The following is a 27,994-nucleotide window of genomic DNA, read 5'->3' as shown; positions in this document are numbered from 1 at the left end:
TCACCGTGTATACTGCTCGTGCTCATGCATCGTGGAAAGAACTTCTAGCTCTGGTATTGGAGAAAGCCCTTCCTTGGCCTGAGTTGAGGGCAGCCTTTGCGTGGTCTCTACTATTTAAGAAGGAGAGCTGTTTTAGTCTATATTTAGTCAATAGCAATGCAAACACAGACACAGTATTTTGTAGTGTAATAGGAAAGCCTCCATCTAGAAAGGATTTGGGCAGTTTCCACCATTCACTGAATGTCCTGCCTACAGCTCTGACACCTTTAACCCACTTGTCTCAACTCTATTTCTTTCCTTTCATTACTCCTCTGCTCCCACTCCCTGGGGACAAGCCCTGAAGCATAGTTAAGAAGGAACAAAGTAGAGAAAAAAAAATTTTAAGTACAATGTCAAATAGCAAAAACAGAATTTTAGTTTGGAGACTGACTGCAAATATGTCCTTCTATCGCATATTGTTGAAAGGCATCCAAAAGAAGAATATTAATGATGTCCTTTATTTCAGAGATAATTTTACAAAGAAACAAAGTTACAAATTAGGTGAATTCTAGTCTGTCTTTCTTTACTATGACTATGTGACTCATCAAATTCTTCTAATATTATCTCCAGCTGACTTCGAGTTAGAAGATGAAACATCATGTCCATGGCTTAATGGTATCTCTTTTGTTCCACTGGGGCCTGGGGCCTTGCTTTGCTAGTTTTTATATTTTAGTCCTACGTAATACATGCAGCTTTTGCTTCCCAGATGTCTCTGCTTTATATACAAAACCCTGAACACGGATGGAAATGAGGTGACCTACAATATGAAGAGAAGCTGGAAGTTACTTCTTAAGAAGAGAAATCAAAAAGGAGGATTTGAGTGTAATCAAGAACACCATGCTTCTGGTCCATGAAGATGATTAACGCTGGTAAGATATATTTACCAAAGGAAAAATACTATCGAACCCAAAAGAATTTTACTCTTTTAACTAGAAAAAACTTTTCAATAAGAAAAACTTAATTTTTGAATTTAATTTTCTAAATAAAGAATGCATTCACATAATTAAAAAATTTTAAACTATGAAGGGATGTTCAGTGAAAAGTCTCCCTCTTACCCCATATCCCAGACAATCACTTCCCACCGCATCACATACCTCCCTTCCTCTGCCACTGGCAACCAAGGTTATTTTTTTGTGTGTATTGATAGATGATAGATGGATGGATAGATAGATGATAGATTTATACTCTTATACATATGTATGTTATTTTTGTCATTCTTCACACAATTTGGTAGCATACTATACACACATATACTTAAGGATATATCTTAGAGATCTGTCCACATAAGCCCTTCTCATTCCTTTTTACAACTTCTTGCATTCCATAGACTCAATCTATCATCATGTCTCTAAACAGCCTCCTAATTAAATTGTGTCTAATCTTTTGACATTGTGAACACACTAGCAATAAACAATGCACATGTGTCATTTCTTTCCCATGTAAGTGCATCTCCAGGACACATTCCTAGAAAGGGAACTGCTGACTCAAAGGGCTTGTACGTTTTAAGTTGGGTAGCCTGTTTACAGGTGTCCAAGATGCTTCTGACGTACCTTAAAACTTCAGAATGAACTTAACATGCAAATAACTGTTTAGACAATCAGGTTAAAACATCAAAAGAATCTATTCATGAAACCAAATGATTACTGAAGAAAATTAACAGGTCTTTTTGTTGGAAAGCCAAACTGCTCAGCATTTGCCTATTCATTTGATCTGATGATATTTTATAACATGGCATAACCATATTTTACTGCAGAAAGCTGTTATCTGTCAAATGATGACTAGTCCAAAGTAACTCTCTAGTGGGGCATTATCTCCTGTCTCTTCTAGTACTCAGGGTCATGTAACTTATACGCTAATAGCAAAACTTCTGAAACTTGATAAAAGGGCAAAAAGTAATATAGGTGTCATTTTAATAACTTTTTCAGAATAGTTAAACAGGTGGACTTTTTTTTTGTTCTACACTGGGAAATAGAGTTTCTTTCAAATAATATTAATTCACCAACACTAGCTGAAGCAGTCAGACATAGTTTAAAACTTCACAGAAGTCTTTTCATGAATTTGTCAAATCTCTGAGCCAAACATTTCTTTGACTTTTTTCAGGAACCTCAGAAGAGCCTAAAAATTTGAAAAGAACCCCAGTTGGAGTTTTGACCTGGCTGAATCCAGTGAACAAAATGGATTTCCAGCAGTAGAAACTTTGATTAAAAATAAAACTCCATGTTCTCGAATAAAACTTATATTCTCAAATAAAGCCCCATCACACCGCCCATGACAATGTCCAGGTTGCCCTTGAATCATTTTTTTTAAAGATTTCTATCACTTTTCAAAAGTTATTTTTTTTATATTTATGACATCTGGTACTAATCTCACTTCATCCTTCCAAGGTAATTTTTGATCCCCAGGTAATTTTTGAGTGACAGAAACTTGCAGGTTGTGCTCTTCACTTTGTCCCTGATGGTTTTCATGCCAAAGACGAGGTACATCTCCCCCAGCGAAAGCATATCTAAAACTTCTTCATCTTACCAGGTTCTCTTGGCTGCTAAGAGAATTTGCCCCATCAATTTTTTATACTCTTATCTCAAAAACTACTTGTTCAACCATGTTTGACTTGGTTATTGCATTGGAAAGCCAAAACAGCTAAAAACAAAGCAAGGAGCAGCAAGCAAGTTTAGGTGTCCATATAATATAAGACCCTCTGACCTCTACGTCCTCAATAGTGAATTTATCCAATTTTGCTGTAATTGCTTATTTGTCTGCCTCCTTGTGTACAAAGACTGTATTTTATGCACAGTTATATTCCCCAGAAGATGTGTTGAGTGACTGAAAAACTGTCATTTAACTGCTTTGTTCCTCATTTTTCTTAATAAAATGATATGGGTAGAAACAGTACAAGCAGTCAACTGGGGTGCCACCTTGGAATCTGGGGAAAAGGAAAATAAGATTGCCCTCCAAGAGTTAATCTATCCAATCAACCCATAAAAAGAACAGAAACATACAAAGCCATCTTCAGAAATGATCCCCAGGCCCGGGCCTGTTCGATGTCGAAAGGGCTGTGTTACGTGAGTCAATGAGGCCACCCCTAAACCAGGGAAGAAGGCCCTCAAGCTGTGTTGGCAAAGGAATCCACTCTAAGACCTACCAAACAAGCCTTGGCTATGATCTGGCTTCTCCTATGGTTCTATCGAAGGAGAGAGAACGCACGTGTTTGCTGTCAGAAATATTTAGGGTTGTATTTCTCTCAATGGGATTACTCTTTGTGAATTAATACATTGGCCTCCTGGTTTTATAAACCTATTGATGTGAGCGGGATTACACAATGGAGCCTTGTCAGCGTGCTGCCATTATAGGAGTCTGAGCCCACAGGCCTGAAGAAGGCACTGGACCAGGTAAATTCACCTACACGAGACACCCGTGGGGTGAGGGCAGGACCCTGCCGGCAGAGGCTGCCTGGCTGCTGCGGCCCACGAGCCAGAAGGCCACACAGGTGCCGATCAAATGAGGTGAAAATCAAATGAGGACAGGAAAATGAATTACTGCAAAATTATCTATAATTAACAGCTAAAGAGGGGGAAAAACGTCATTCAACAAGACAGCTGCCAATATTCTGAGCCATTGACTCAGTTTCCGGTTCATTCACACTGCAAATATCCTTAATAATCCAAGGAATGAAACTGATGAAGTGTTTAAGCATTTTCCTTTCATTATTTTGGATAGGCATTAACAAAAGTTATAATTTAGGGAAGGAACGTATTTAAAAGGTCTTTGTGGCAGCTGTTCTTTCAACATAGTGAATGTAGAGTTGTATTTACTTGGTAAATATTTATTGGGTGCCTACTATGTGCCCTTATATGCACGATTCTATGAGCTGGGATATATGATGAATACTATAAAATAGTGTCCCTGACCTCAATGAGCTAACTGGCTCATGGGAGAGACATCAATCAAATAAAACTATCAAATAGCCCTGGCCGGGTTCAGTTGGTTGGATTGTCATCCTGTACACCGAAAGGTTTTGGGTTCAATTTCTGCTCAGGGTACATACCTAGGTTGCAGGTTCCATCCCCAGTCAGGGCATGTACTGGAGGCAACTGAGCAATGTTTCTCTCTCACATTGATGTTTCTTTCTCTCTCTCCCTCTTTCCCTCTCTCTCTAAAATTAATAAAAACATATCCCTGGGCGAGGAAAAAAAGAAAAAAATACATATACATATATAAATAGCAAGAGTAATAATTGCCACAAAGAGAGATGTGTCGTATTCTGAGGGTATGTAATAAGGGGAGTTGACCTAATCTGGGAGATCCCAGGTGATTTCCCTGAGGAGGTGTCAGTTGAGCCAGGGTTGGAGTTTACTAGACAAAGGCAGTGTGGGAGGAGCGGAGGTTTGCAGGGGGTGGCAAGGGAGGCAAGGTGGTTGAGGCAGGGAGAGTCTGTGCGAAGATGGAGCAAATGTTTATCTGTATAAGCTTGATTATCAGTTCTTTCATACCTGGCATAAATGTCACATAAAGGCATTCGATGAATGAATAAAATAAATCACCCTGTTCTGCTGATAGATTCTTCACACTTAAGAATTTCTTCCTGCATAGAGTTACCCTCTGCATTTTTATCTATTCTGGAACCAAGCAGATGGCTATAACCTTTACTGTTTTATGAACTCAAGTCTGTATTTTTAGAGTCATAAAAATCATAGTTAAGCAAGTAAAAATTGAATTTTCATGTTATCTTGCTTGGTTGCTAGACATCTGGCACCAGTAATTTATCTTCTCTTCTGCAGGAAATGGAAACCTGCTTAATCTTTATTATACTGGCCATAAACATGTTACAAATTATAATTTTACAGTGCCATTAGTTTTGTTTTGGGGTAATATAAATTACTGGGTCATCCATTATTGGCATGTAGTAATACTCTCTCTTTTTTTTATTGTTCCGTGTCTGCTTTATTTATCTCTCTATGATTTAAGTAATATTCTTTCACAATAAAATTCCATTTTCTTTCCTTCATGGTCCCTATAAACTCACCCACATTAACTACAAAAAACCATTTCCACCCTGGCCAGTGTTGCCCAGTGGTTAGAGCATCGGCCCACCCACCCAGCGGTCCCAGGTTCAATCCCCAGCCCCAGTCCGGGTGTTTGCAGGAGGCAACCAATCAATGTGTCTCTCTCACATCAATATTTCTCTCTCCCCCCCCCCTCTCTCTTCCTCTCTTTTCCCCTCCTTCCCTTCCCCTCTCTCTAAAAATCAATGGAAAAAATGTCCTCAGGTGAAGGTTAAAAAAAAGCAAAGAAATGACTACTGCTGAAATGTTCCTTCATGAATGACTCACATGTCTCACACAAGCTTTATAGAGGAAATGTCTTATCTCAGTTTCCAGTGTTAAATGTTAAAGAGCATGAAGAGCTTTGATCTGTGGCTTGAATCCATAGAAGTAAGCTCCCCAGTTCGCCATTGCCATTGGGGTGCTAGAAAGTGCATCCATTGTACAAAACTGAGTTTGAGCCCTGACTCTGCTAGGACTTGGCTGTGGCTCAGTTACTTAAACTCTCATAGCTTCTATTTTCTCATCAGGAAAAAAAGTGAGGTTCTTACAAAATAAAATAAAGTGATGTGTGTGAAAGAAATGTGCATCTGAAAGTTTCTTAATGAGTTTTTATAGTTTAATAGGTTTCCTTTTTGACAAGGCCACCAGAATCTCCCTAACTGTGGCATCAGCTCTATGAAGGCAGTAACTGTGCTGTAGCACCTGCCACTCTGTGTCAACACTTAACATAATGCCTGGTGGGTAGTTAGTATTCAATAGATTTGGGTTGAATGTTTGAAGGTGAAGAATTTCAAGTTTTAAAAATTTCAGCATTTTGATGGAGAAACTAAATGACCCCCTTAACTGACCCATGCAGCAGGAATAAGTGGAGCTCTAATCCCAGAAAACTGGTGTGGATGTGTGTTTATCGGCTGTCCAGCAGGATATCTCAGGGGGACTCGCAAGTGTGCAGAAAGCCAGAAGGGCAGACATTCCCACTCTCGGCTTCCTGGCCTGCACTCAGCCGATCAGCTCCTCGCCCTTGGGACTGGCAATCCTGGCAGAGATGCAAAACTACCAGGTGCTCTAGGGCAGTTTCGGCAGCTCAGAGGGAGCATCCAGTGGTGGTGACACCAGCGGGGGCATTCTCACCAAAGCTTTCCTGTGGTGTGAGCTTGGGTGTAATTTTGACTGCCTGGCCTCTCTTCATTCCCCTTTATATTCCAGGCTCCTAGTCTACTGCTTCTGCCCCTGGCCTTGGTCTCCAAACGTGGTCAACTCATTAAGGATTGTTTCTAGGATACATTTCCAAGTCGCTTTTGCATAATCCTCAAAATCTCTTCTTCAAGATGGTCAGTGGTTTTCATTATTCTCTGATACCCTTAGCAATTCTATAAAGTATGTTACGTGTTCTTTAATGAAGTAGAATTATGTTCCCTCTGATCACTCTCTGGCTCTTTGTTTGTTTCACTTTTCCCAGACCCAAGATTCATTTCTTGTTCATCTGCTCTTTTTACTCTATACACATTTCCCCCGAGGGCCTGTGTGATTTAATAAGCTTTTATTGTCCGTGAGCTACGTGCCAGGGACAAGGATCCAAGGTGACTAAGACAGGAATCATCACCCGGGTGAACGTAATAGTCGAATGACTAAAGTGTAAAACAGATTCGTGCCAAGACAGCCACCCTGTGCCACCGTGCTTCTCAGAACAAGGAAGAAAATGTTAGGGACAGGTGAAAGCTTGGGATTTGAGTCTATTCAGCATCTTCTTCTGCAGCGAGACTCATTTATCCCATCAGTGTCTGCTGTGCCCCCACTACATGCCAGGCACCGTGCGGTGTCAGGGTCTTGGGAATCTCTGCTCATTTCGCTCTTGTCTCTTTGAGGGTGGAAGCCTATCTGTAGATCTGTGTCCGTGTGTGACTATTCCGAATTTGTAGCACATGAACAACTGGAGAGACATTCCAGAACGTGCGGCCAGAGTCAACAGCATGCGGCTCCGCCGAATGTGAGTGCAGTCACTGTTCTCTTTGAACTACATTTTTTGAAACTCGTGTTACTGCTTCTGCAGAGCCACGCGGGCACATTTTTTTCCTTCCATTCTCACTGCTGCCTATAATCCATCATTACAAAGAGAAGCCTTAAAAACAGCACTCGAGGGAGACATTATTCCCTTTCCATTTCTCTCTCAGAAAGAGCAACTTATAATGGGAGCAGGAAAAATTGCACTTAGGTTAAAGGAATATAAATAGACAGGAAAGGATCTGCTTCTTCTCCCCTTTAAGGAGCTAAGCCTCAAAAGGACTCTTCGTTTTAAAAAGGCCACCATCCCTTGGCCTGCTCTAAGCATTAATATTATATACCTGGTAATAAAGCCAGAGGATTTTTAGTGAGGGTGGTTAAAGGGAAAGGATGGCTGAGGCAGGTTTCTCTGGTGAATGAAAATCACAGGCTCATAAATACAGTGTGTGAGGTCAGGCCTATGGTTAGCTAGAACTTTAAATTTGTGATTCCCCCGGTTATTTATGTTGATGGGGGAACTATTGACTTTTTCTCAGACAAGACTGCCGTGCTCAAAATTATGACTTGAAAAGAGAAAGGACTGGGATTCCCTGAGGCAACCCAAAAAGCCCTACAGAGCCAGGTTAAAACATCCCTGGGGCACGGAAGTCAGGTATGTGTCATGGATAAGAGGGGACACCGAGGGAACTGCCATTTTCTCCCTTTAAAAATTAATTTTGCCTTTGGAAACAACCCTGCAATTTTTATTTCATTAACCAAACAAAATGATCATTGACCACCCAAATTTTCCACCCACTTCCCCCACCTTTATCTAGTATCCACTGACGATTTAGCTAATGCTTATTATTAGACATAGGTTAATAATTTGACTGCTAATGCTGAGAGCAGAAAATCTTTTTTTTTTTTTTTAAGTGAGCTCTTTAGGTGCACCCAATCCAATTTTTCCTCAAGCTGAGGGACTCAATACCTGCTAATTTAAATAGCTAAGAAAAGCCTCAGGAGCATAGTCCCCAACGAAATGCCATACAAATCTCCACGTGGCTGCAGATGCAGTTGCAGTGGGGGGCTCAGGATTTGTTCAATTTCCTTTCAGTTCGTTTACACACCAGATATGAAGTTTCCTTATGTAACTTCTCACAAAGCCTGCTCACTGACTGTGCATGAGGAGCTGTAGTAATATCACTCATAATTCTGTGATTTTCAATGGCTCAAGGATATTCCTTCTCCCTGATGATGTAGAGGCCTTTGCCCCTGTCACATTCCCCTCTTTCTTTTTAATATGATTTGACAGCTTGAATTCAGAAGGCTTCACAGTTTGAAAGAGATGGAACCACAGCATCTGTGCTAACAGCCCCCTTGCTGCTCTAATTAGGATTCCCTCATTCCATTTCTATTTCTTGGGAGAGGACAGGGGACTTTTTAATTGAGGCTATTAGAAGCTCTCTTTACACAATGACGCCCTTTGCTAAGTAAAGGTTCCAGCAAAAACCATGCCGGCTCTGCAATTACTTCTTGCAATTCTGAGGAATAATGGTATCTTGTCTCATTTAAAAATAAATCTGAGACTTATTCCAGATTGCTTTTTCTCCTCTGCCTACCCACATAAATTTCTTCTTGCCAACTGAGCAAACTTTCCATTACTGAAGGAGGTGGTTTTGATTGTAACTGTCCACTGATAATAAGACATATTAAACTACATATCATTTGCCCATGGTTCCTTTCTTCCAGAGACAAGGCTAATTCAAATGAGTTCAGATCTCACGATCTTGGGTTTACGTTGAAATGGTGGAGCTTTGGCAATTCCTGAGCAGTGTTCTGTTTGCATTCACAGAGCTCACCTGAAATTACCTGCGTATTCAATGATCGAAGTTTCTCAGAATGACTCCTTCTTAAGAGGTCAGATGAAGGTTTGTATTTATGACCTATTCCAAGAAAAGAAATTAAATATTTAGATGGTGAACAGGCACATTCTTAAAGATGGATTCCCCTGTTGAGTCAAAGGATTTCCAAGGAAAATGGGCCATTCACACAGGGCCTGGAATTGCAAGACATTGAGAAGTTTTCCTTAAGTTACTTTTTATTAACAAATACAGGTTCTAGCCCCGCTGGGCGTGGCTCAGTGGATGAGCATTGACCTAGGATCCGGGCGATCAGGGTTTGATTCCCAGTCAGGGCACATGCCCAGGTTGCGGGCTAGGCAGCCGATCAATGACTCTCTCATCATTGATGTTTCTATCTCTCTCTCTCCCCCTTCTTTCCCCTCTCTGAAATCAATAAAGATATATTTTAGAAAAACAAAACAAATACAGGTTCTATCTAAAACCAGTGGCTTCTCCACTGTCATAAATGCCATTATGCCATCTCCCCTAATGAAAATCCCAGCTCTTATATAGAGAATGTTATCTTATTTATATTATTATATGTACATAGATATCATATACAGAATATTTAATGTATATTTAATAATACTTAATGTCTAAATGATGTGACCTTTTTTATTACTGTGTATACTTGGATTTATAAAGCAAGCCTTTGAAAGCTATTAAGCCTGTCATGTGGGTAGATGTTCATAAGAACTTAATGTCACATTTTCTTTTTAGTTTCTCTCCTTCTCAATACATTATTATATGGGGAAAAAATGATTAAAAAACTCAAAACTAAGTACTCTTTACAAATAACATACATTTGTTTAAACTAATATTATTTTCAAAACTGGAAACACCCTGGGTCTTAATACTGACTTTTCATTAGCTATATAACTTTGGGCAACACACTTAACCTCCCTGAGGCTCAGAGTTGTTGTTTTTTTCCAACTATAAAATAAAAATAATAGCACATGCCTTGTTTTCATACTTTGAGAATCTAGTGAAAATCTTTTGGAAATGGTTATTCTACAAATATACATTATTATTATTATTAACCAATGCATTAGGGGTCTTATATACTAACGTATCAATAACAAGACTTGATATGAAACTGTTCTCAGAAATATTTGCAACAAATACTTAGTTGAAAGAATTAATGGCACTTTCATTCAAACCTAGAGGCAACTATTTGTCTGGCACCTGAAATGACTAACAGCCTTTTCTGGTAAAGAACATAAGAACCTTGGGAAATAATATAAACAGCACAATACTATTCTCCTTTATTGAGAATTACCATGCTCTAGTCATTGTGTCAAATTTCTTATATAATCTCTTTAGTTCAATCTTTGCTTCAACCCTGTGTGGTACTGATGACTACAGTCTTGTTTTACAGAGGAAAAAAGGGACACTCAGCTACAGTAAGCAACTTGCTCAAAGTCACATAACTAGTAAGTGGCAGTACTAGGATTCTAACATATCCACCTACCTCCAAAACCTAGTCTCATAATGACACAGTTTTTTCTTGTCTTTAAGAGACCAACTACTTTCGATCAGGCTTGCTGTTCAGCCAGTATATTCATGGACACACACTAGTGGAGCCAGTATATGGATGGATACACACCAGCAGGGCTATGACAATAGTTAACAGTCAGTGTCCATCCTGACAGGTGAGCGTTATACTAGTCATTAAATATTTTTAATATCATCCCTACTGTCTTGATTTCTAGTTCTATATTTTAGCTCAGCCCAGCCAAAAATTTACTGATTAAAAGTGACTCCCATCCCACTCATCACCTGGAGCCAGTCTGCTCAAGATTTCCAACACTAAGATTCTTTAACTCCACTCCCTGTTCCTCTACTTCTCTTCTGCCCTCACTCCCACTAGGCACCTGCTCAACCTTCAATCCATCAACTCCTTTAGATTCGCACAGTCTTCCTCCCCCTCTATTCACTTTTCTGGGTAGGAAAAAGACACATGAAGCTCCCTGAATGCTGGCATTGTGTCTTATTTATGCTTATACTCCTAGAATTGCCACTTACAAAGAGTGGGTGCTCAGTAAATGGTAAATTGAACTAAAAAAAAAACTAAAAAAAAATTGAATCTATAGATAAGATTAGGAGTTCCTTGAAACTAAATGGATTATCCCAAATGATGGATTTATTTCTCAATACTTACTCTGCCACTTCTGCATTCGCCTGTGGACTTCAAGTATTTTGTGGATAATGAGGATGAGAAAAAATATAAAAACTAATATTACTAAAACATACCAAGTGATCTTCATGGAACAAGAGAAATCTGCAAAGAAAAAAATACTATGAAAATACAATAAAACAATGCGGTAGATAGGAGGCTATGTGGTGGTGCAGCTGGGTTCTACTACATATTCTGCCCTTAACTAAAAAGCTAAATAGTATATAACATCACTTTATAGGGTCACTTGCTCTCCTGAATTCTTTCCTGATGTATTAAATGAGGGTATTAAATGAGGAAACTTAATCAGGTGGCTTCCATGGATCCATTTAGTTCCAAAATCCTAGGGTTAATTTCACTTACAGGTCATGCTGGTATTAGTTTTACTATCATTTCTATCACCAGGTTAAGACCACAATATAGCCAAGCAGCCAAAAATTATACCCTCAAATCAAGGAAGATGCTTGAGTATGAGAAGGGCGAGGAAGAAAGGGAAAGACAGACAAAGAGAAAGGGCTGGGCTGAGGCATAGGAGGTGAAAGAGGTCAGGGCAGAAGAATAACCAGACCCCCTTTGCACAGGGGCCCTCAAGGCGATGATCGGATCACGTGTGTGCATTAATTAAACATGCAGTTATGTCAGCCTAAATTTAGTGAAGATACAGATAAAAACTTGTTCATTCAAATGATGGTGAGGCCACATGGGGAGGATAGTCACCATCCAGCAATAGCTTAGCATGGTCTCTTTTGGTCCCATAGAGACACACTGGCCAACCGACCCAGGAATCAGAGACATAAACAAAAGGGACCTAATCATATTCAAGACACAACTGCCTACTGACTTTCCACATCATCCTCTGGACACTCTTTCATGCACACAAAACACAGCTAGTATTTATTCAGCTTAGCAAAATACATAACTTATTTGTACCCTTGGATGACTGCCCTTGTGGTGTTCATGATCTGGATATCCCTTCAGGAACCCCCTCCATGGGAAGATGTACATTACATTTATTTAAAGAAGAAGCTAAATGGAGAAATGGTAAAAATTGGCTAGGATGGCAGCACTCAGCCTCCCCAATGTCATTCCATGATAGTCAACTGCCAAACTTGCATTTCTCACTCAGCAAAATAAAAGTATGCAATTAACTGGAATAGAAGATTTACACTGCCACCAAGAGCCAACAACGTGGGTCCAACCACAAAGGTGTCACTGGGCAGTGATGAAGCAATAAAACAAAGAACCATGCATTCACCAATTTGATATTGCAAGAGCAGAATGTGCACAGTGGAGGCCAAGCCAGCCAGCCCAGCTACCAAAGCATCAGTGTGAACACAGAAGAGCGTGTCTCCCCACGCCTCATGCTGTGCACCTGCCCCACATCCCTGCAGCCATCTGGGAGAGAGCCAAGAAGAAACAGACAAGAATCTGAAAAAAAATTTAAAGAGACAGTTTAAATGATTGTTTCAGAGTAAATTTACCAAACTGGACTAAATTTAGTTTCATCTTCTGGTGGCTAGGGCTTTTAAAGAAGGTCACATTAATCTTTGCACAGCAGAGCAAAATACGAATAATGTTTTAATCTTCTACACATAACAAAATGAATATAGTTCTTCCAGAATACAAGACTACCTACTTATGCACCCCTGTAATCTTTCTGAATTATGGACCCCAAAAATTAACTATCATTTCGCTCTGACTAGAATTTATGGATTTTTACATTAACACAAGTATAAATCCTCTTAATACCATAATAATAAAAATGCTTATTTTTCCTTTATGTTTTAGAAAATATAAAAAGTAATTAAATGGATACATAAATGTACATTGAAATAAATGTTTTAGTACCTATAATCCAAACCTCTTTATCTTTCAGATGTTATCATAGTCACCTTCCCTATGCAGCCTTTCCAAAACCTACCTTCCAACCTCACTCCTGAACCAAAAGAAAAGTGACTTTCTTATATCCTCTCCCACGCCCCCCATACATACACACACCTTGAAATACCTCCTAAGTGTAGAGGCTGAGGAGCCCTGGGCAAACTAACTCAGAGGAGAAACTTCTCTGAAGTCATACATTTTACTTTAAAAAAATGCATACATATATATTTGTGCTTTCTTTAAAATAAATATGATTTTTTAAATAGTTGCGTCAAAAATAATTAAAGTTTACCCAATCAGCATGGCTCAGTGGTTGAGTGCAAACCTATGAACCAGGAGGTCAGGGTTTGATTCCTGGTCAGGTCATGTCCCCTCGGTTGCTGGCTCGATCCCCAGCAGGGGGTGTGCAGGAGGCAGCTGATCAATGACTCTCATCGTTGATGTTTCTATCTCTCTCTCCCTCTCCCTTCCTCTCTCTGAAATCAATAAAAACATATTTTTTAAAAATAATTAAAGTTTTAAAAAAACCATTCTAAAGTCATCTAAAAGGCTCCTGTACATCTAGAACATCCAAAAGCACAGCAAATTCCTCTACAATAACACCTGTCCCACCTGTCAAGCAAGTGCATGATTGCTTTACATTCATTTATCTTTGTGTCCCCAGCGCCTGGAATACCAAGTGGCATACAGCAGGCACTCATTAAATGGTTAGATCATAAAATGCTCTTCAAGAGTAGGTTTTGTGGCTAAGTGAGGGCATAATGCCTAGTAAAAGGGTCAGTTTTGGTGATTCAGAAGAGGGTGACTAGGAAGCTAATCAGCCTTAAAGAGAACTAAGATACATGTGAGTTTTGTCTTTTTGGGCTCATCCAAAGACCCAAAGTGCTGAATCTGCACGCTGCCTATCTTCTCAGCTTTACATCAAAGATTCCATTTCATGCAGGCCTGGTTCTCAGCTCTAAGAAAGGACATGTTAAAACAATTCAAAGTAAGATATTAATAACATATCACGATGTACATGAATATTTACATTTAAAAATAAATCTCACCCTTTCATACCCAAGTGTGGTAATATTACTTTAAGCATAGCTAGTAGGCATGTCCAGAATTTTTTCTAGGGCTTTTCTAGTGACCCTCAAATCACAACTCATAAATGCTTCTTCTGCCTCCAGGTACGGTTGGGTCCCATAAAAAGCACATTTTGAAAAAACAAACAAACAAACAAACAGATAAAAGGGCTAACATTTTCCCAGCCATATTATTTCATCAATAAAATTCTCCTTCAACTATTTGATTTTCAGCAAAGTTAATGTCATAGCCCTTACATAATTTCTCTTTTCCCTCTAGTTTCCTTTAAAACTTACTTTTTGCATCCATTTCTAGGTACAAAGAAATGTGTATACAATTATTCAGGTAGTTCATAATTCCACAAGTATGGTTTATAGACTTTTCCTTGGTTGGATTTTCCTTCATGATTGTTGAACTTGTAGTGTCTGTTTTTAGATTACAGGTAATGTCATAGTCCTCCAAGTAGTCAACTGTAGGAGCTACCATGAAGTTAACATGTTGACAGGGTGAATGAAAATCATTTGCCTTCACTTCCATGGATCCTCTCATGATAAGAACTGGAAAGAGATTATTAAGAAAATGTTATTTGCAAAATAATAATACACTGTAAGAAAACAATACAACTCAAAACTAAATCTCTTCCTTCCTTCCTGTATAAAAAGGTGGAAACAAGAAGTCACTTGCACCAAAAATGACTAAAGGGCTTACATTTTTTAAGATTGTGGAAACCAAGGGACAGTAAGGTTGAAACTGAATCAAAGCGTCTCAAAGTAAGCACAGATATTTCTCTGACAACTTGTGGAACAGATTTTATTTTTCAGAATTGTCACAACAGAATTTCTCATCCTACACTGCACTAATTTGTTAGGGCTGCTGTCGTGAAGCACCATAAACTGGTGGCGTAAGCAACAGGAATTTATTGTCTCATAGTTCCAGAGGATAGACTTCCTAGATTAAGGTGTTGGCCAAGTTGCTGCTTTCTGAGGGCCATACAGGTAAGATCTGTGCCAGGCCTCTCTCCAGGCTTCTGTGGTTTGCTAGCACTCTTGGCATTCCTTGGCTTGTAGACACATCACCCTCTCTGCTTTTCTCTTTACACGGCACTCTCCCTGTGTGCTGGTCTGTGTCCACATTTCCCCTTTTTATAAGGACACCATTCAAATTGGGTTGGGGCCCACCCTATTGACCTCATCTTAACTAATTATTAATACCTTTTTAAACAGAATACAGTCATTTATCTGTAATAAACTTTATTCTCACTTTCTCTTTGCATTTACCTTTTGACGTTTGTTCCTGAAAAATAAAATCCATGTTTCCTTTGGATTCACAAACCAAACACGAGGAGCACATTTTAAATTCACTTGTGATGTCTTGGCACATCCTGGTAAAGTTTTGAAAGCTGGAGTGATTTAGAGAAATTCCCATGATAGTCTGAGTTTCCCTTACTGGTTGCAGGAAAGTCACAAAAGAAAAATTTGAGGAAGAGAGTGAATAGGTGAGATTAGGTTGTAAACACATTTCCAGACATGATAGCTGCAACATGTTTCCTATAAAGAAAAAAGAAGAAAAAAACTTTCTTTACTGGGAATTTGCATTTTGGGCATTCAAATAAATACACAATAAAAGCTATCAGTTTTTCTTAGATGGATTCAGTACATTTCAGCTTATCTTCGACAAGACTTTGTTTTTACATGAATTAATAATAAGTACTTGATTTAAATACTTCTTTCTAAAATTTATCAACATTCCTTATTAATTTTCAGTGAACAGTCCTTGTAGAGAAGTGCTTGGAAACCCTAGCATTTTAACCATCCCCTCTTCTGGGAAAGCTTTAACGGACAAAACTTAGGTCCCTCTGAATTCACCTGCCCTACGCTGGAGGTTCAAGTCAATTGCATGGCATTGAAGAAGGAATGGAAAACATGAACAGTACCTCTATTAGTTTCCGAGGGCTGTGTAACAAGCCCTACAACCTTGGTGGCTTAAAACAAGTAATTCATTCTCTTACACTTCTGAGGGCCAGAAGTTCAACACTGGTTTTACTGGTCTAAAATCTAGGTGTTTCTGCAAGACCACCCTCCCTCTGAAGGTCCTAGGGAAGAATCTGTTCCTTGCCTCTCTTCCAGCTTTGGTGGCTCCTGGCATTCCTTGACTCATGGGTGTATCACACCAAACTCAGCCTGTGTGCTCACATTGCCTTCTCTGTGTCTCTGTCTTCTACCCTTCTGTCTGGTCAAATCTCCCAGTGCCTCTCTTGAAAGGACACTTGTGACTGGATTTAGGGCTCACTCAGATAATGCAGGATAATCTCCTCATCTCAAGATCTTTAACTTAATCACATCTGTGAGACCCTTTTTCTTATCAGGTAGCATTTACATTTCCAGGCTCTAGGGATTAGCACCTAATATGTTTGGGTGGCCATTATTCAACCTAACTGAACCTCCAAAGATGAAACTTATCAGGGTGACATAATTTGTATTTTTGTCTGAAGACAAACATCAGATATGGAAATGGTGGTATAAACTGAAAAAACGCCAAGTTCAAAACAAAAGACAAAGACTCTAGTACTGTATCTGTCATTAGCCAAGATACTTGAACACTTTAGTCTCTATGAGTCTCATTTTCTCATCAGCAAATTAGAGATAATAACTCTAGATTCTGCTAACCTAATGGGGTTATAATAGCATCAAGGGGCATAAAGTACATATGAAAACACTTTTGAAATTTGTACAAATGTATATTATTTTAAATGCAAACCCATATTCCAAAGTAAAAATTTTAAAAAATCATCCTTCATTTAGGATAAAATTGTCTGTAATTTAATTTGCACAAGTAATTAAAGCTCACTATAAAAATCGGGAATCCCTATTTAGCAGTAGAGATCAACTAAATAAGTAACTTCTCTTTCAGATATTCCCAGCCTGACACTCATTTGCTAGTATAAGAAAATAAGGAACATGCTCAATTCCACCTTTATATGTCTTTTTTAATACCATTTCTCATATAATCATATAGGGCAAAATATATTTTTTAAATTTTCTAAATAATGTGGTGCACAATAAAAAATTACTCCATTTTTTAGAATGACCACTTTTAGTCATATGTCTTGGTTCTAACTTAAAAGAAAATCAAGCTATTGATTGGTATTAAAAAAAATTTTTTTTGCTTGTAGAATTTCTACTTTAATACTAATTCCATAAGTGTTTCATTACTGATTATTTTTTTAATAATATAATAAGTTAAAGGCTCATTACTCTCTGCATTTGAAATTGCTCCTGAAGTAATTCACATGTGATTTCCAGCTATAAACACATTTCATACCTGAGTTGCTATAAAGGTGTTTTTTCGGGGGGGGGGGGTGATTTACTCAAATACACAATTTTATAATATATCTATAAACAAAGTTGTAATCAAATAGTAACTAATTTTTGAAACATTTTCTTCAATAACAATGTCCCAAGAAGGAGATAGAAATGCACATCTCATGGAACACTAGCTTTTTTTATATTACCAAAATACATGAAAAACTTATTTCTTGCCATCTTTCCATTTTCCTTACTGGAATTTTTCATCTTATGAAATTTTCAACTTTTTAATTTTATATTCTTATGCTATGACCTAGAAGGGAGATAGATAAATTTTTACTGTCGATATTGCAGTCTTATCCAATAAGTGACCAAATGGGCGTTTTAGATTTGATGATAGATATATACTTTACATTTAGCTATGATGTAATTTTATGATGGTTTTTAAACCTTAGTTTTAAATTATTCAATTGGAAAATAAGTAGAGGACATATCCTTCCCTGGTATAATTTTAAGAAATAAATGAATTCTACTCAGTCATTTTTGTTATCAGATGGGCTATAATCTCATCACCATAAACAAGGATCTATGAATTTAACTACTGCCATTAATATTGCTGGGAATTAGACATCTAAATTCTCACTCCCAGAGATAGAAATGCATTCCAGAATTACTCCACTACTAAGACTGCAGTCTCTCAGAGTAAGTATATAGAATACTAAATAGAATTAGGAAAATACATTACAGTATAGGACAAATGCCCAAGTCCATTATTTTTTCTTTTTAAAGAAAAGCAAAGAAACATGAACTATATTTTCATTTTTAAATTTTATAACAAGTCACATATAAGCATATACGAATGTATTGTGCCACTTAAAGAATAATAAAAATAAAAACCATGTATATAACAGATTAAGAAACAGGATATTATAACACCTTTGAGGCACCCTAGCCTTCCAGTCCCTCCACACTCCTTCTTTCCCAGAGGTTACCCACTATCATGAATTTTGTTTATCACCCTTTTGCTTTATCTTAGAGTCTTTCCAAAATGTATATGTTCCTAAATAGCATTGCTTTACTTAGAATACTTTAGAAATGTAAACATATATGGGGAATATGCTGTATGTATTCATCTATGACTTGGTTTGTTTCTGTGAGTGTGTGTTTGGTTTTGGGGAGTTTTTTTGCTTAATATATTTTTGTTATGTTGCTGTAGTTGATTGTTTGTGGTATCATTTGAATAAATATTCCACAATTGATTCACTCTCAGACAGCAACATGTGGGTCATTTCTAATTTTTGCTGTTTTGAATAATGCTGCTATGAGCTATAACTCTCACACGCAGTGGGAATGTACAATACAACCACTTTGGAAAACAGATCTCCATTTTCTTTAAGTTAAACATATAATGACTGTATCACCCAACAATTCCACTCCTAGGAATTTTCAGAAGAGAAATAAAGACATGTTCACACAAATACCTCTAAATGAATTTTCATGGTAGCTTTTTCCTTTTAGTCACCTTTTAAAGACCCTGTGACATACTTTGGCTTCTGTCCCCCACTATGGCCCAGTGACACTGAGACTCCAGGCCACCAGGAATTGGTAGACACTCTTGCACTGGCCAGTTTGTTCGCTATTTCTTCCAGTCTGGGTTTTGAATTTTTAGTCATTTTCCTCCTTTAAGAAATATTCTTATTGGTTCAACTATGTATTTTTTAACATTTAAATATGTTTTATCTCACATTTTATATGTTTGTACTAGGAATGTTTTTCAAGGTGTAGCTATAAGAACAGAAATCTCAACTTTCTGTTGACCTTCAAAAATACGTGGGAATTTATAATAGAACCTTGACTGTTTGACAGACAATAAGAGCTACAGAAACTACTCTATGTCAAGTCCTATTTCCCCAATACCTAGGCTATTCTTCTGTTAACTGATTGTCAGGGAACTTTAGAAGAGGAATGATTATTTCAGACAATATCTATTCTGAGTTATTGCTTCAGAATATTAAATGTTAACTAGGGAAAATAAGAAATATTTTCCACTAGAAATATAGCTAGTGCAACCATTTTGGAGAAGCATTTGGCAGTTTCTTATAAAATTAAGTATACTCAGCTATTCTACTACTAGTTACCTGATATAAATGAAAACATATGTTCACACAAAGACTTGTACAAGAATGTTCATAGCAGCATATTTAGAAGCGCCCCAAACTGGAAACAACTCAATGGATGAATGGACAAATTTAGTGTATTTATACAATGGACTACTTAGCAAAGGAACTACTGGTATATTCAATAACATGGATGAATCTCAAAACATTATGCTAAGCTAAAGAAGCCAGACCAGAAATAGATACTGTGATGGTTCCATTTACATGAAGCATAAGAAGGCACGAAACTATACAGTACTATGATGACACAGGTCAGAAAGTTGCCTTGGGGGTAGGAGGAGATTTGACAGGAAAGGGAAGAAGGACTCTTTCTCGGAGTGATAAAATCTGTAACTTAAATGGTGTGGTAGTTACATAGGTGCATACCATTGTCAAAATTCATGAAACTGAGCACGTAAGGTCTTTGCCATTTTATTGTATGTAAATTATGCCTTTAAAAAGCAGAGCAAAACAAAACACAGCCAACTGTTTCTAAAGACCTTGCATCATTATTGGGTATTCTGTAGCATAATTCAGCAATTTAAAAATATTAGTTGAGTGTATGGTTTTGCTGCCTAATTTATAGAAACATTGGTTAACATATCATTTCCTTTGGTCACAGGTCTGCCTTTGTAACAACTGGTATAGACTCAAAAGAGTATCAATATCAGTAGCAAAAACTCAATTATATTTCCATTTTGGGTCTATTGCTAACGCTTTTTTAGTAATATTGAGTGGGAAAGGGCTAAAAAAGATCATGATGTGCCTGCATGATACAGCTATATGGATTTATTCATTGAACATTTGAGGGAGACAATTTGAAATATTTCCTGGGGGAAAGGGGCAAAATTCTGAGTTACTTTTAACTTATGGTAGCAGTATGTGAAAGGCAGGTTTGGGACAGAAGAAAGAGACTGCTGGGCTTACTTGTCAGAACAAGGGACGTAAACACCTTGTGAAGTTCCCCATGCAAAAAATAAATAAATAAATAAGGTAGAAAAATGACTCAGGGTAAAGAGGCACATATAATTTTTTATTAAATTATTGGGGTGACATTGGTTAATAAAATTACATAAGTTTCAAGGGTACGATTCTATGATACATCATCTGTATATTGCATTGTGTGTTCACCACCCAAAGTCAAATCTCCTTCCATCACCATGTATTTGACCCCCTTTGCCCTTTACTACCCCCACTCCCCTTCCCTCTGGTAACCACCATACTGTTGTGTGTCTATCAGTTTTTGTTTGTCTTGTTTGATCGTTTCTTGCTTTGACACATATCTTTTAAGTTTAAAGTTCTGTGAATTAAATTTCACAGGATGCACAACCTAAAAGCTTTAGGTTTATAATGACATTTGTGTTTTTAAAATGTAAGGGGAGGATAGTAATGCCTGGCCTGCCTAAATCAAAGGATGGTTGTGAGGATCAGATGAGAAATGCTTCCTTCAAGAATGTTTCCAGAGAGAGGAAACAAGGTGTCGGGTAGGTAACCGCTGCACCTGCCGCCTCCCACAATCACATCAGAATTACAACTAAAATACAGAACCACCATCACTCAGAGCCTCCTGAAATCTGGCTGCACAGAAGCCCCACAACCAGGGAGCTGAAGAAGCATTGAGACAGGTAGAAGGGGCAGAGACACGGGCTGGTCGGGGCTGAATGGGAGACTTGCCCTGGGCCCACAACTGGTGCTGCAGTTTAAACCCCGGAGGACATCTCAGTGGTGGAGGTTTCCCAAAGGAGCAAAGCGTCCCAGCCCCAAAGCAGGCCCCAGCCAAGGGCTCCAGGGCCAGGAAGAGACGTCCCCACAACTCTGGGCTGTGAAACCAGGGGGGACTGTCCCTGGAAGGACCCGGGACACTCGGGGAGGAACTAACCTGCCTGAGATCCGGGCGAGAGCTAGAGGGGCGGCTTCCTCCCAGGCAGAAGGGCTGGCGGAGGCCATGGCTCCTTTGGCGAGTCCTCCCCGCACGCAGCTGGCAGGGAGGCACCATATTTGAGTCGCCAGCGCCTCTCACCTTTGGCCCCGCCCCGTGATTCCCGGAGGCCCCGCCCCTCCCCACCTGCAGCTCATCCAGGCCATTTCCAGGGGCTTTTCTATGCAAGTGGCCTCTCGAGCCCTATGCTTAGGATTTTCCTAAAATCTCTCAAACAAGCAGCAGTGGGCCCCATACGGCTTGATAAGTGGCTCCAGGCCTGTCACTAGCAGCAGCTGCATTGGCTCATAGCTTGGCCTCTCCTGGGCTCCTCCAAGCCCAGCACAAGGAGCAGCCAACTACGGTTTGCTGTGTAGCTCATGCTGGAGGGCCCTGGGCAAGGCACTGGCACAGGCTGACTTTGCACCTCCCAGGAGGCCCCAGAGAGAGTGCACCTGGTGGTCAGACTCGACCACGCTGGATTACAACCCTACCACATCCACCAGTGACACACTCAAGGGGCGCACTTGGTGAACCAAAGCTCCATTGAAGTAAAGCCTGCTCCATAGGGGTGTCTCCAGCACAGCAGCTCTTCAGCTGTAGTTACAGCTGGTCCTCACAGCCAGTTGGCCTGGGGGTCAATTCCTCCCAGTGACGCCAACAGCAACCAAGGCTCAACTACAACAGAACAGTGCACACAGCCCACACAGGGGAGCACCTAGAAGGCCCAGCTCAGGTAACTGGGGAGGCTGAGCCACTGGACCCTATAGGACACCTACTACACAAAGCCACTCTTTAAATTCCAGGAGACAGAGCAGCTCTACCTAATACACAGAAACAAACACCTGGAAGCAGCCAAAATGTGGAGGCAAAGAAACATGTCACAAAGGAAAGAACAGAAGAAATCTCTAGAAGAGGAACTAAATGAAATAGGTCCAAGCCAGCTAACAGATACAGAGTTCAGAATTTTGTTTATAAGGATGTTTAAGCGGACTATTAGGGAAATAACTGACAAAATCGATAACATAATAAAGTACCAATTTGAAATGAAGGCTACAGGAACTGATATGAAGAATAATTTACATGGAATCCACAGTACAGTAGAGGACGCTGAGAATCAAATCAGCAATTTGGAACATGAGGAAACAAAAAACACCCAACCAAAAGAGCAAAAAGAAAAAAGAATCCAGAAATATGAAGATAGTATAAGGAGCCTCTGGGACAACTTCAAGAGGCCCAACATTTGTATTATTGGGGTGCCAGAAGTTGGGAGAAAGAGACCAAGGAATTGAAAACCTATTTGAAAAAATAATTACAGAAAACTTCCCCTACCTGGGGAAAGGAATCAACTTAGAAGTCCAGGAAGCACAGAGGGTCCCAAACAAGAGGAACCCAAAGAGGCCCACAGCAAGACACATCATCATTAAAATGCCAAAGGTTAACGACAAAGAGAGAATCTTAAAAGCAGCAAGAGAAAAGCAGTTAGTTACCTACAAGGGAGCACCCATATGACTGTCAGCTGATTTCTCAACAGAAACCTTGCAGGCCAGAAGGGAGTGGCAAGAAATATTCAAAGTGGCAAAAAACATGGAACTACAACCAAGATTGTTCTACCCAGCAAAGCTATCATTTAGAATAAAAGGTCAGATAAAGAGCTTCACAGATAAGAAAAGGCTAAAGGAGTTCATCACCACCAGACCAGCATTACAGGAAATTTTGAAGGGTCTTCTTTAAGAAGAAGCTAATGAACAAAAGAATCTGATGAACTAAATAGATCCAGAGACATTGATGCATGCAACAGGCTATCATACTTCAGAGGAAAGAGGGAAGTGTGGTGGAGGGTGGGAAGAGATTAACCAAAGAAGTTATATGCATATATGCATAACCCATGGACACAGTTAATAATGGGGTGAAGGCCTGGGGAGGGGGTGGGAGCGAAGTGGAGGGGGTCAATTGGGGGGGGGAATGGGACACCTGTAATACTCTCGACAGTAAAGATAAATTTAAGAAAAAAAAGAATGTCTCCTTTTTATTTGCTTTACAATATGACTCAGAAAATTCACTCAGTCAATAGATACTGTCCTAAGTGCTTGAAATATGAACAAAACAGACAGAAATATCATTTTCATGGAGCTTGCATTCTATTTAGAGAAATCCGACAACAAAAATATACAATAAATAAGTAAATTATATAGGTGATAAGTCTATGGAGAAAAGAAACAGAGCAGTACAAGGGGAAGATATATTACCATATTAATGTTTTAGAGAAAGTCATATTTTTCTATTAAAAAATAAAAGATATCCAGAGAGAGCATTTATCCCCCAATACAATGAGGCAAGCAGTTAGAAACAGTCCTAAGCAAGGATTGTTGGTATTGTAACCTAACAGATGAGAGAATGGGGCCAATTCTGCCAAAGCAGTGAAAAAGCATTATATTCAGCAGTACTTTTTGGCAGCACATATTGTATAAAATATATATGTAAAAATATTGTGTCCATTATTAGCCATTTTAAAGCTATAAAGATTCATAAAGTTCAGGAAGAAGTAAAATCTCACAACAAAGTAAAATTATTCATCAAGTTATATTCCTTCTTTCTGAAGATTTTCAGAATAGTCTCTTGAGAAAGATGCTTCATTATGAATGAGCTTAAATATTTAATGAGTTGAAATGAGTTATTTTATGTAAAAGTACTAGGTATACTACCTGGTACATGTATAAGTATTTGTTAAATTTTTTTTAAATTTAAATAATCATAAAACTATATCCCAAACCTTATTGGGGATTACTGCTTAAATTCCTAATGAGCTAGGCAATAAGAAGAAAATAAAGTGCCCATTTTTGAGAACTGGGATAACACTTTCAGGCAAATTCATTGCTTTTACCCTTAATAACATTTTTTTATACTACAGACATAAGTAATGTGTAGTACATATGCTCAGCTACTTCAGTAAAATTCCTTTATCTTTTGTTTTCTTCAATTTCACTGCTCATTTTATTACCATTTCCATCAGAAAGTGTGAAACGGAAGGGGAAATGAAGGCTAGTAAACATAGTTTATGTCAGTTTGGCTCTTAAAAAGTAAGTGAGGAAGTCAAAACAGGGAGATAAAATTAGGTTTGAAGTGTTTTCATCTGTGCTATCTCTGTCCCACATCACCACAAATCATCAGGAATACTCTTGCATAACTCATGGCTGTCTCTGGTTTCAAGAATTTCTGAGATATTTATATGAGTACATTTTATCTGAAAATCAATAGTAATTGCTTCTCTTAGAAAGTGATTCTGCAAGCAGGGAAGGAGAAATACTGGGTGATCATTTGAACTCTGGGAGTTATTTCCCATTGCAACAAAAATGGAAGGAACATCTCCAGACAGGCCTGGAGGCAACTTTCACGGTGTCCCCATTGCACTTTTATACATTGCCATCTAGTAATTACAGTATTGTATTTAATTATTTACCAGTCAGTCTTCCCGACTGAAAATTCTTTGAAGAAACACCTGACTTTTGTTTTTGTAGCCCTGGGTTTTTAGTACAGATAGACAGTATTCATAAGTGAAAGAATAAAAAAATAAAAGATCACTGAGATTTATGAGTTAACCAGGTCTCTCTCTCTTTCTCTCTCTCTCAAACATTAAGTCCAACAAAAGTAGGTGGATGACGTCTATTGTTTGGGGGAAACCCAGCTCCCTTAACTGCAAGAAGCCCTGAACCAAAATACATCCATTCCTTTTTATATCTCCATGCAATATAAGTGTATCAAATCATTATATTACCTATAGTATCTTAGCATAAGCTGCTTTTCAAATAAGCTGCTTTTCAAATAAGCTGCAAGTATTAGAAGAAGCTCTTCTGCCAGTGCAAACCCAATGCAAACATTAAAACTCCCAGACACCATTAAAGTTCCTCTTCATTGGTAAAGTCAGAATAAATAGCTTATACTGTGTAATTATGATAATTGAAATTCCGAGTAATAATTATTCAGAGAAGAAGAGACATCCTTGATGACAAATGATCAAATACAGTTCTCTATTTTTAACATAGGCCTGCAGAGGGTTTGTTATTTTCAAATCAAATCTATTAAACCTCCTGAATACATCATTTCTCATTAAGATTCTTTTTTAATTCATTTGATTTGTCAAAGACAGGGTATCAGTGAATAATTTATAAGTAAAAATCATTTATAATATTTATCTTAGCTTTATCTTTTTTTTTCTTAGCTTTATCTTATGATATTTATCTTAAAGTGAACAGAACATAAGAGCAAATAAAAAAAAAAAAAGACACAAGTAACAGATAGGGAGGGTGGTGAGACTATAAAGGAAAATCTCAAGGTTAATTATAGCACTAATGGACACTCTTAGCTTATTATCTAAATAATTTTACCAGATATTTTATTTTATGAACTATATCGGCTAACAAGTCAACTCATTTCATAAGGCATTAGGTATTATTGTGATTTAAAAATTACTTTTTAAAAAAGCAAAACAATTATGTGCCCTTATGTGTAAAATGAGTTGATATTAACTATTTCCGGTGATCCATAAACCATTATAAGATATAACGCATTATTATTACACTATTGAACTTGTAATACATTTTTCTTATACTGCTATATGTGTAAAATATTTTGCCTAATAATCAACTTTTTGTTTATGGTGGCTCTGTGGGAAATTCCTCCCACCAGAAAATTACATCAGGATAAGATGGTGGTTTTCAAACATTTTGGTTGTTGGCCCCAAAGAGGGTTCCTTTGAAACAAAATTCTCAAATAAGTTCATCACTCCAAGGAAATATCTATGCTGTTCTTGAAGCAGGAAAAGAGAAGTGGATATTTTAATTTTAAATGGAGGCAGTAAAGGTAGTATTGGGAGCCAATATGTATAGTCAGTTAGGTAACTAGAACAAAAATTATTATTAATGCTGGCAGTTACCAGTTCCCATAAACACTTACCAATAATTAGCAAATTGTTTATTAAATCTCCTTTAGCCTGATTACCTGGTTTTCATTAGATCCAACCTGATTTTTTGGAGGTGCTAGATGTATCTATATGACCTACCTTAGATAACTATTAAATGAGTTTACTCTCAGCCCACAATAGCTTACAAATTGAAATAGGTTATCTCTAGTCCAGTTCTAACTATTCTCTTTATATTTTCATTCAGTGAAATCAAGAATTAAAAATATATGCTTTGTAATAATTATGTATGGTGCCAGGTGGGTACTGGAAATATCAGGGGGAACACTTTGTAAAGTATATAACTCTCTAACCACTATGCTGTACATCTGAAACTAATACAAAATAATATTGAATGTAAACTGTTGTTAAAAATTGAAAAAAATGAAGGAAAAAATATATATGTATCTATGGTTGCTTAACTTAAGCAATATAAAGCCGGAAAACTAAGAGAAATTTTAAAAATTCAATCATTCACGAAGTTACACAATCATGGTGTTTATTTACCAAAAATATTTTTATCTGTCTACTTAGCATTATGTATATGCAACAATAATTATTCCAGTCAGTCATCAAATATAAGATTTTTCCTTATTTTAATCAAATTTATCTAACTTTTAATGATATAATACATCATTTTCTTTTCACTTTTTCTTCTCATTAAATGCTAAGAGCACAATTATGCAAACAATCACATTAATACATTTTCAAATCTTTTATTGACATGAATAGTTTAAATTTCCATCTATTTATTTTCCTACCCTCAGTATCCACAATCTTCACAATTCTCTAAAATATCCACAGAGTTCATTTTGCTCCATTTTTCCCTCATTGAGAATATTCACACGCATATACCTGCTTAAATTGACACCCAGCTTCCTCTAATTATATTTTGAAATATCTAAATACTCTCATTTTTCAAAAAGCAATAGTAAAGTATTGTGTGAAATAGCTGTACTGGAGGGAATTCAAGCAATTTAACATAATAAATATTATTTTCGATATATAATAATTTCAGAACGTCAAAGCATGCTTAAAGCTGTTTTTGAATGAAAACATTTTAAAAGGCAAAATCATACGATGAGATCACTGTAAACTTGATGTTTGAAATCCAGGCCACAAATTTTAAATTACCTTTTTATTTCTTTATCTCATTCTTGTACGCTACAATAATTAAGTACTATGACTAAGGTGACTGCCTGCTATGTAACAGAAAACCGAGGTTGTTCTCCTTTTACTGGCTTTTCAGACATAAAGCTTCAGCCCATACATTACGTATCCGAAATGAAGACATTTCCTGTAACCACTAGCTGTCGTAATTTTTTAAACTGGAAAAAGAGAAGCTAAATTATAATTACATACTCACCTTTTGATGCCTTGAAATAGTCCGGCAGAATTAAAATAAATGTGATCACTATGGCTAAAAGTAGTTTAAGGAGGGCTGCTTTTGTCATTTCTATTCACATGACACGTGTCCCCATCCGGTGCACTGACAACAGGCTTCTTCCTGCTGTAAGGTTCATCTCTGTGGTACTTCAAGTTTATGCAACTGACCTCAGACTTCCTTTTGG

At 37.9% G+C, this 27,994-nt stretch overlaps 1 protein-coding gene across 1 annotated transcript; it reads right to left on the bottom strand.

The window, feature by feature from the left end:
• TMEM156 (transmembrane protein 156) lies at positions 1 to 27,877 on the bottom strand. The gene is made up of 6 exons (XM_016207863.2): positions 27,790 to 27,877; positions 15,365 to 15,634; positions 14,384 to 14,644; positions 11,124 to 11,243; positions 8,921 to 9,004; positions 1 to 110 (listed from the first exon to the last, which is right to left on the bottom strand). The coding sequence occupies exons 1-6, from the start codon at positions 27,875 to 27,877 to the stop codon at positions 1 to 3; spliced, it is 933 nt and encodes a 310-aa protein (XP_016063349.2).
• Positions 27,878 to 27,994: the final 117 nt, after the last annotated feature.

Source organism: Miniopterus natalensis, chromosome 1, assembly GCF_054644295.1.
Source record: "Miniopterus natalensis isolate mMinNat1 chromosome 1, mMinNat1.hap1, whole genome shotgun sequence".
Classification (NCBI taxonomy): Eukaryota; Metazoa; Chordata; class Mammalia; order Chiroptera; family Miniopteridae; genus Miniopterus; species Miniopterus natalensis.
The sequence above is the reverse complement of the archived record's forward strand: the minus strand, read 5'-3'. Positions and strand labels throughout refer to the sequence as shown.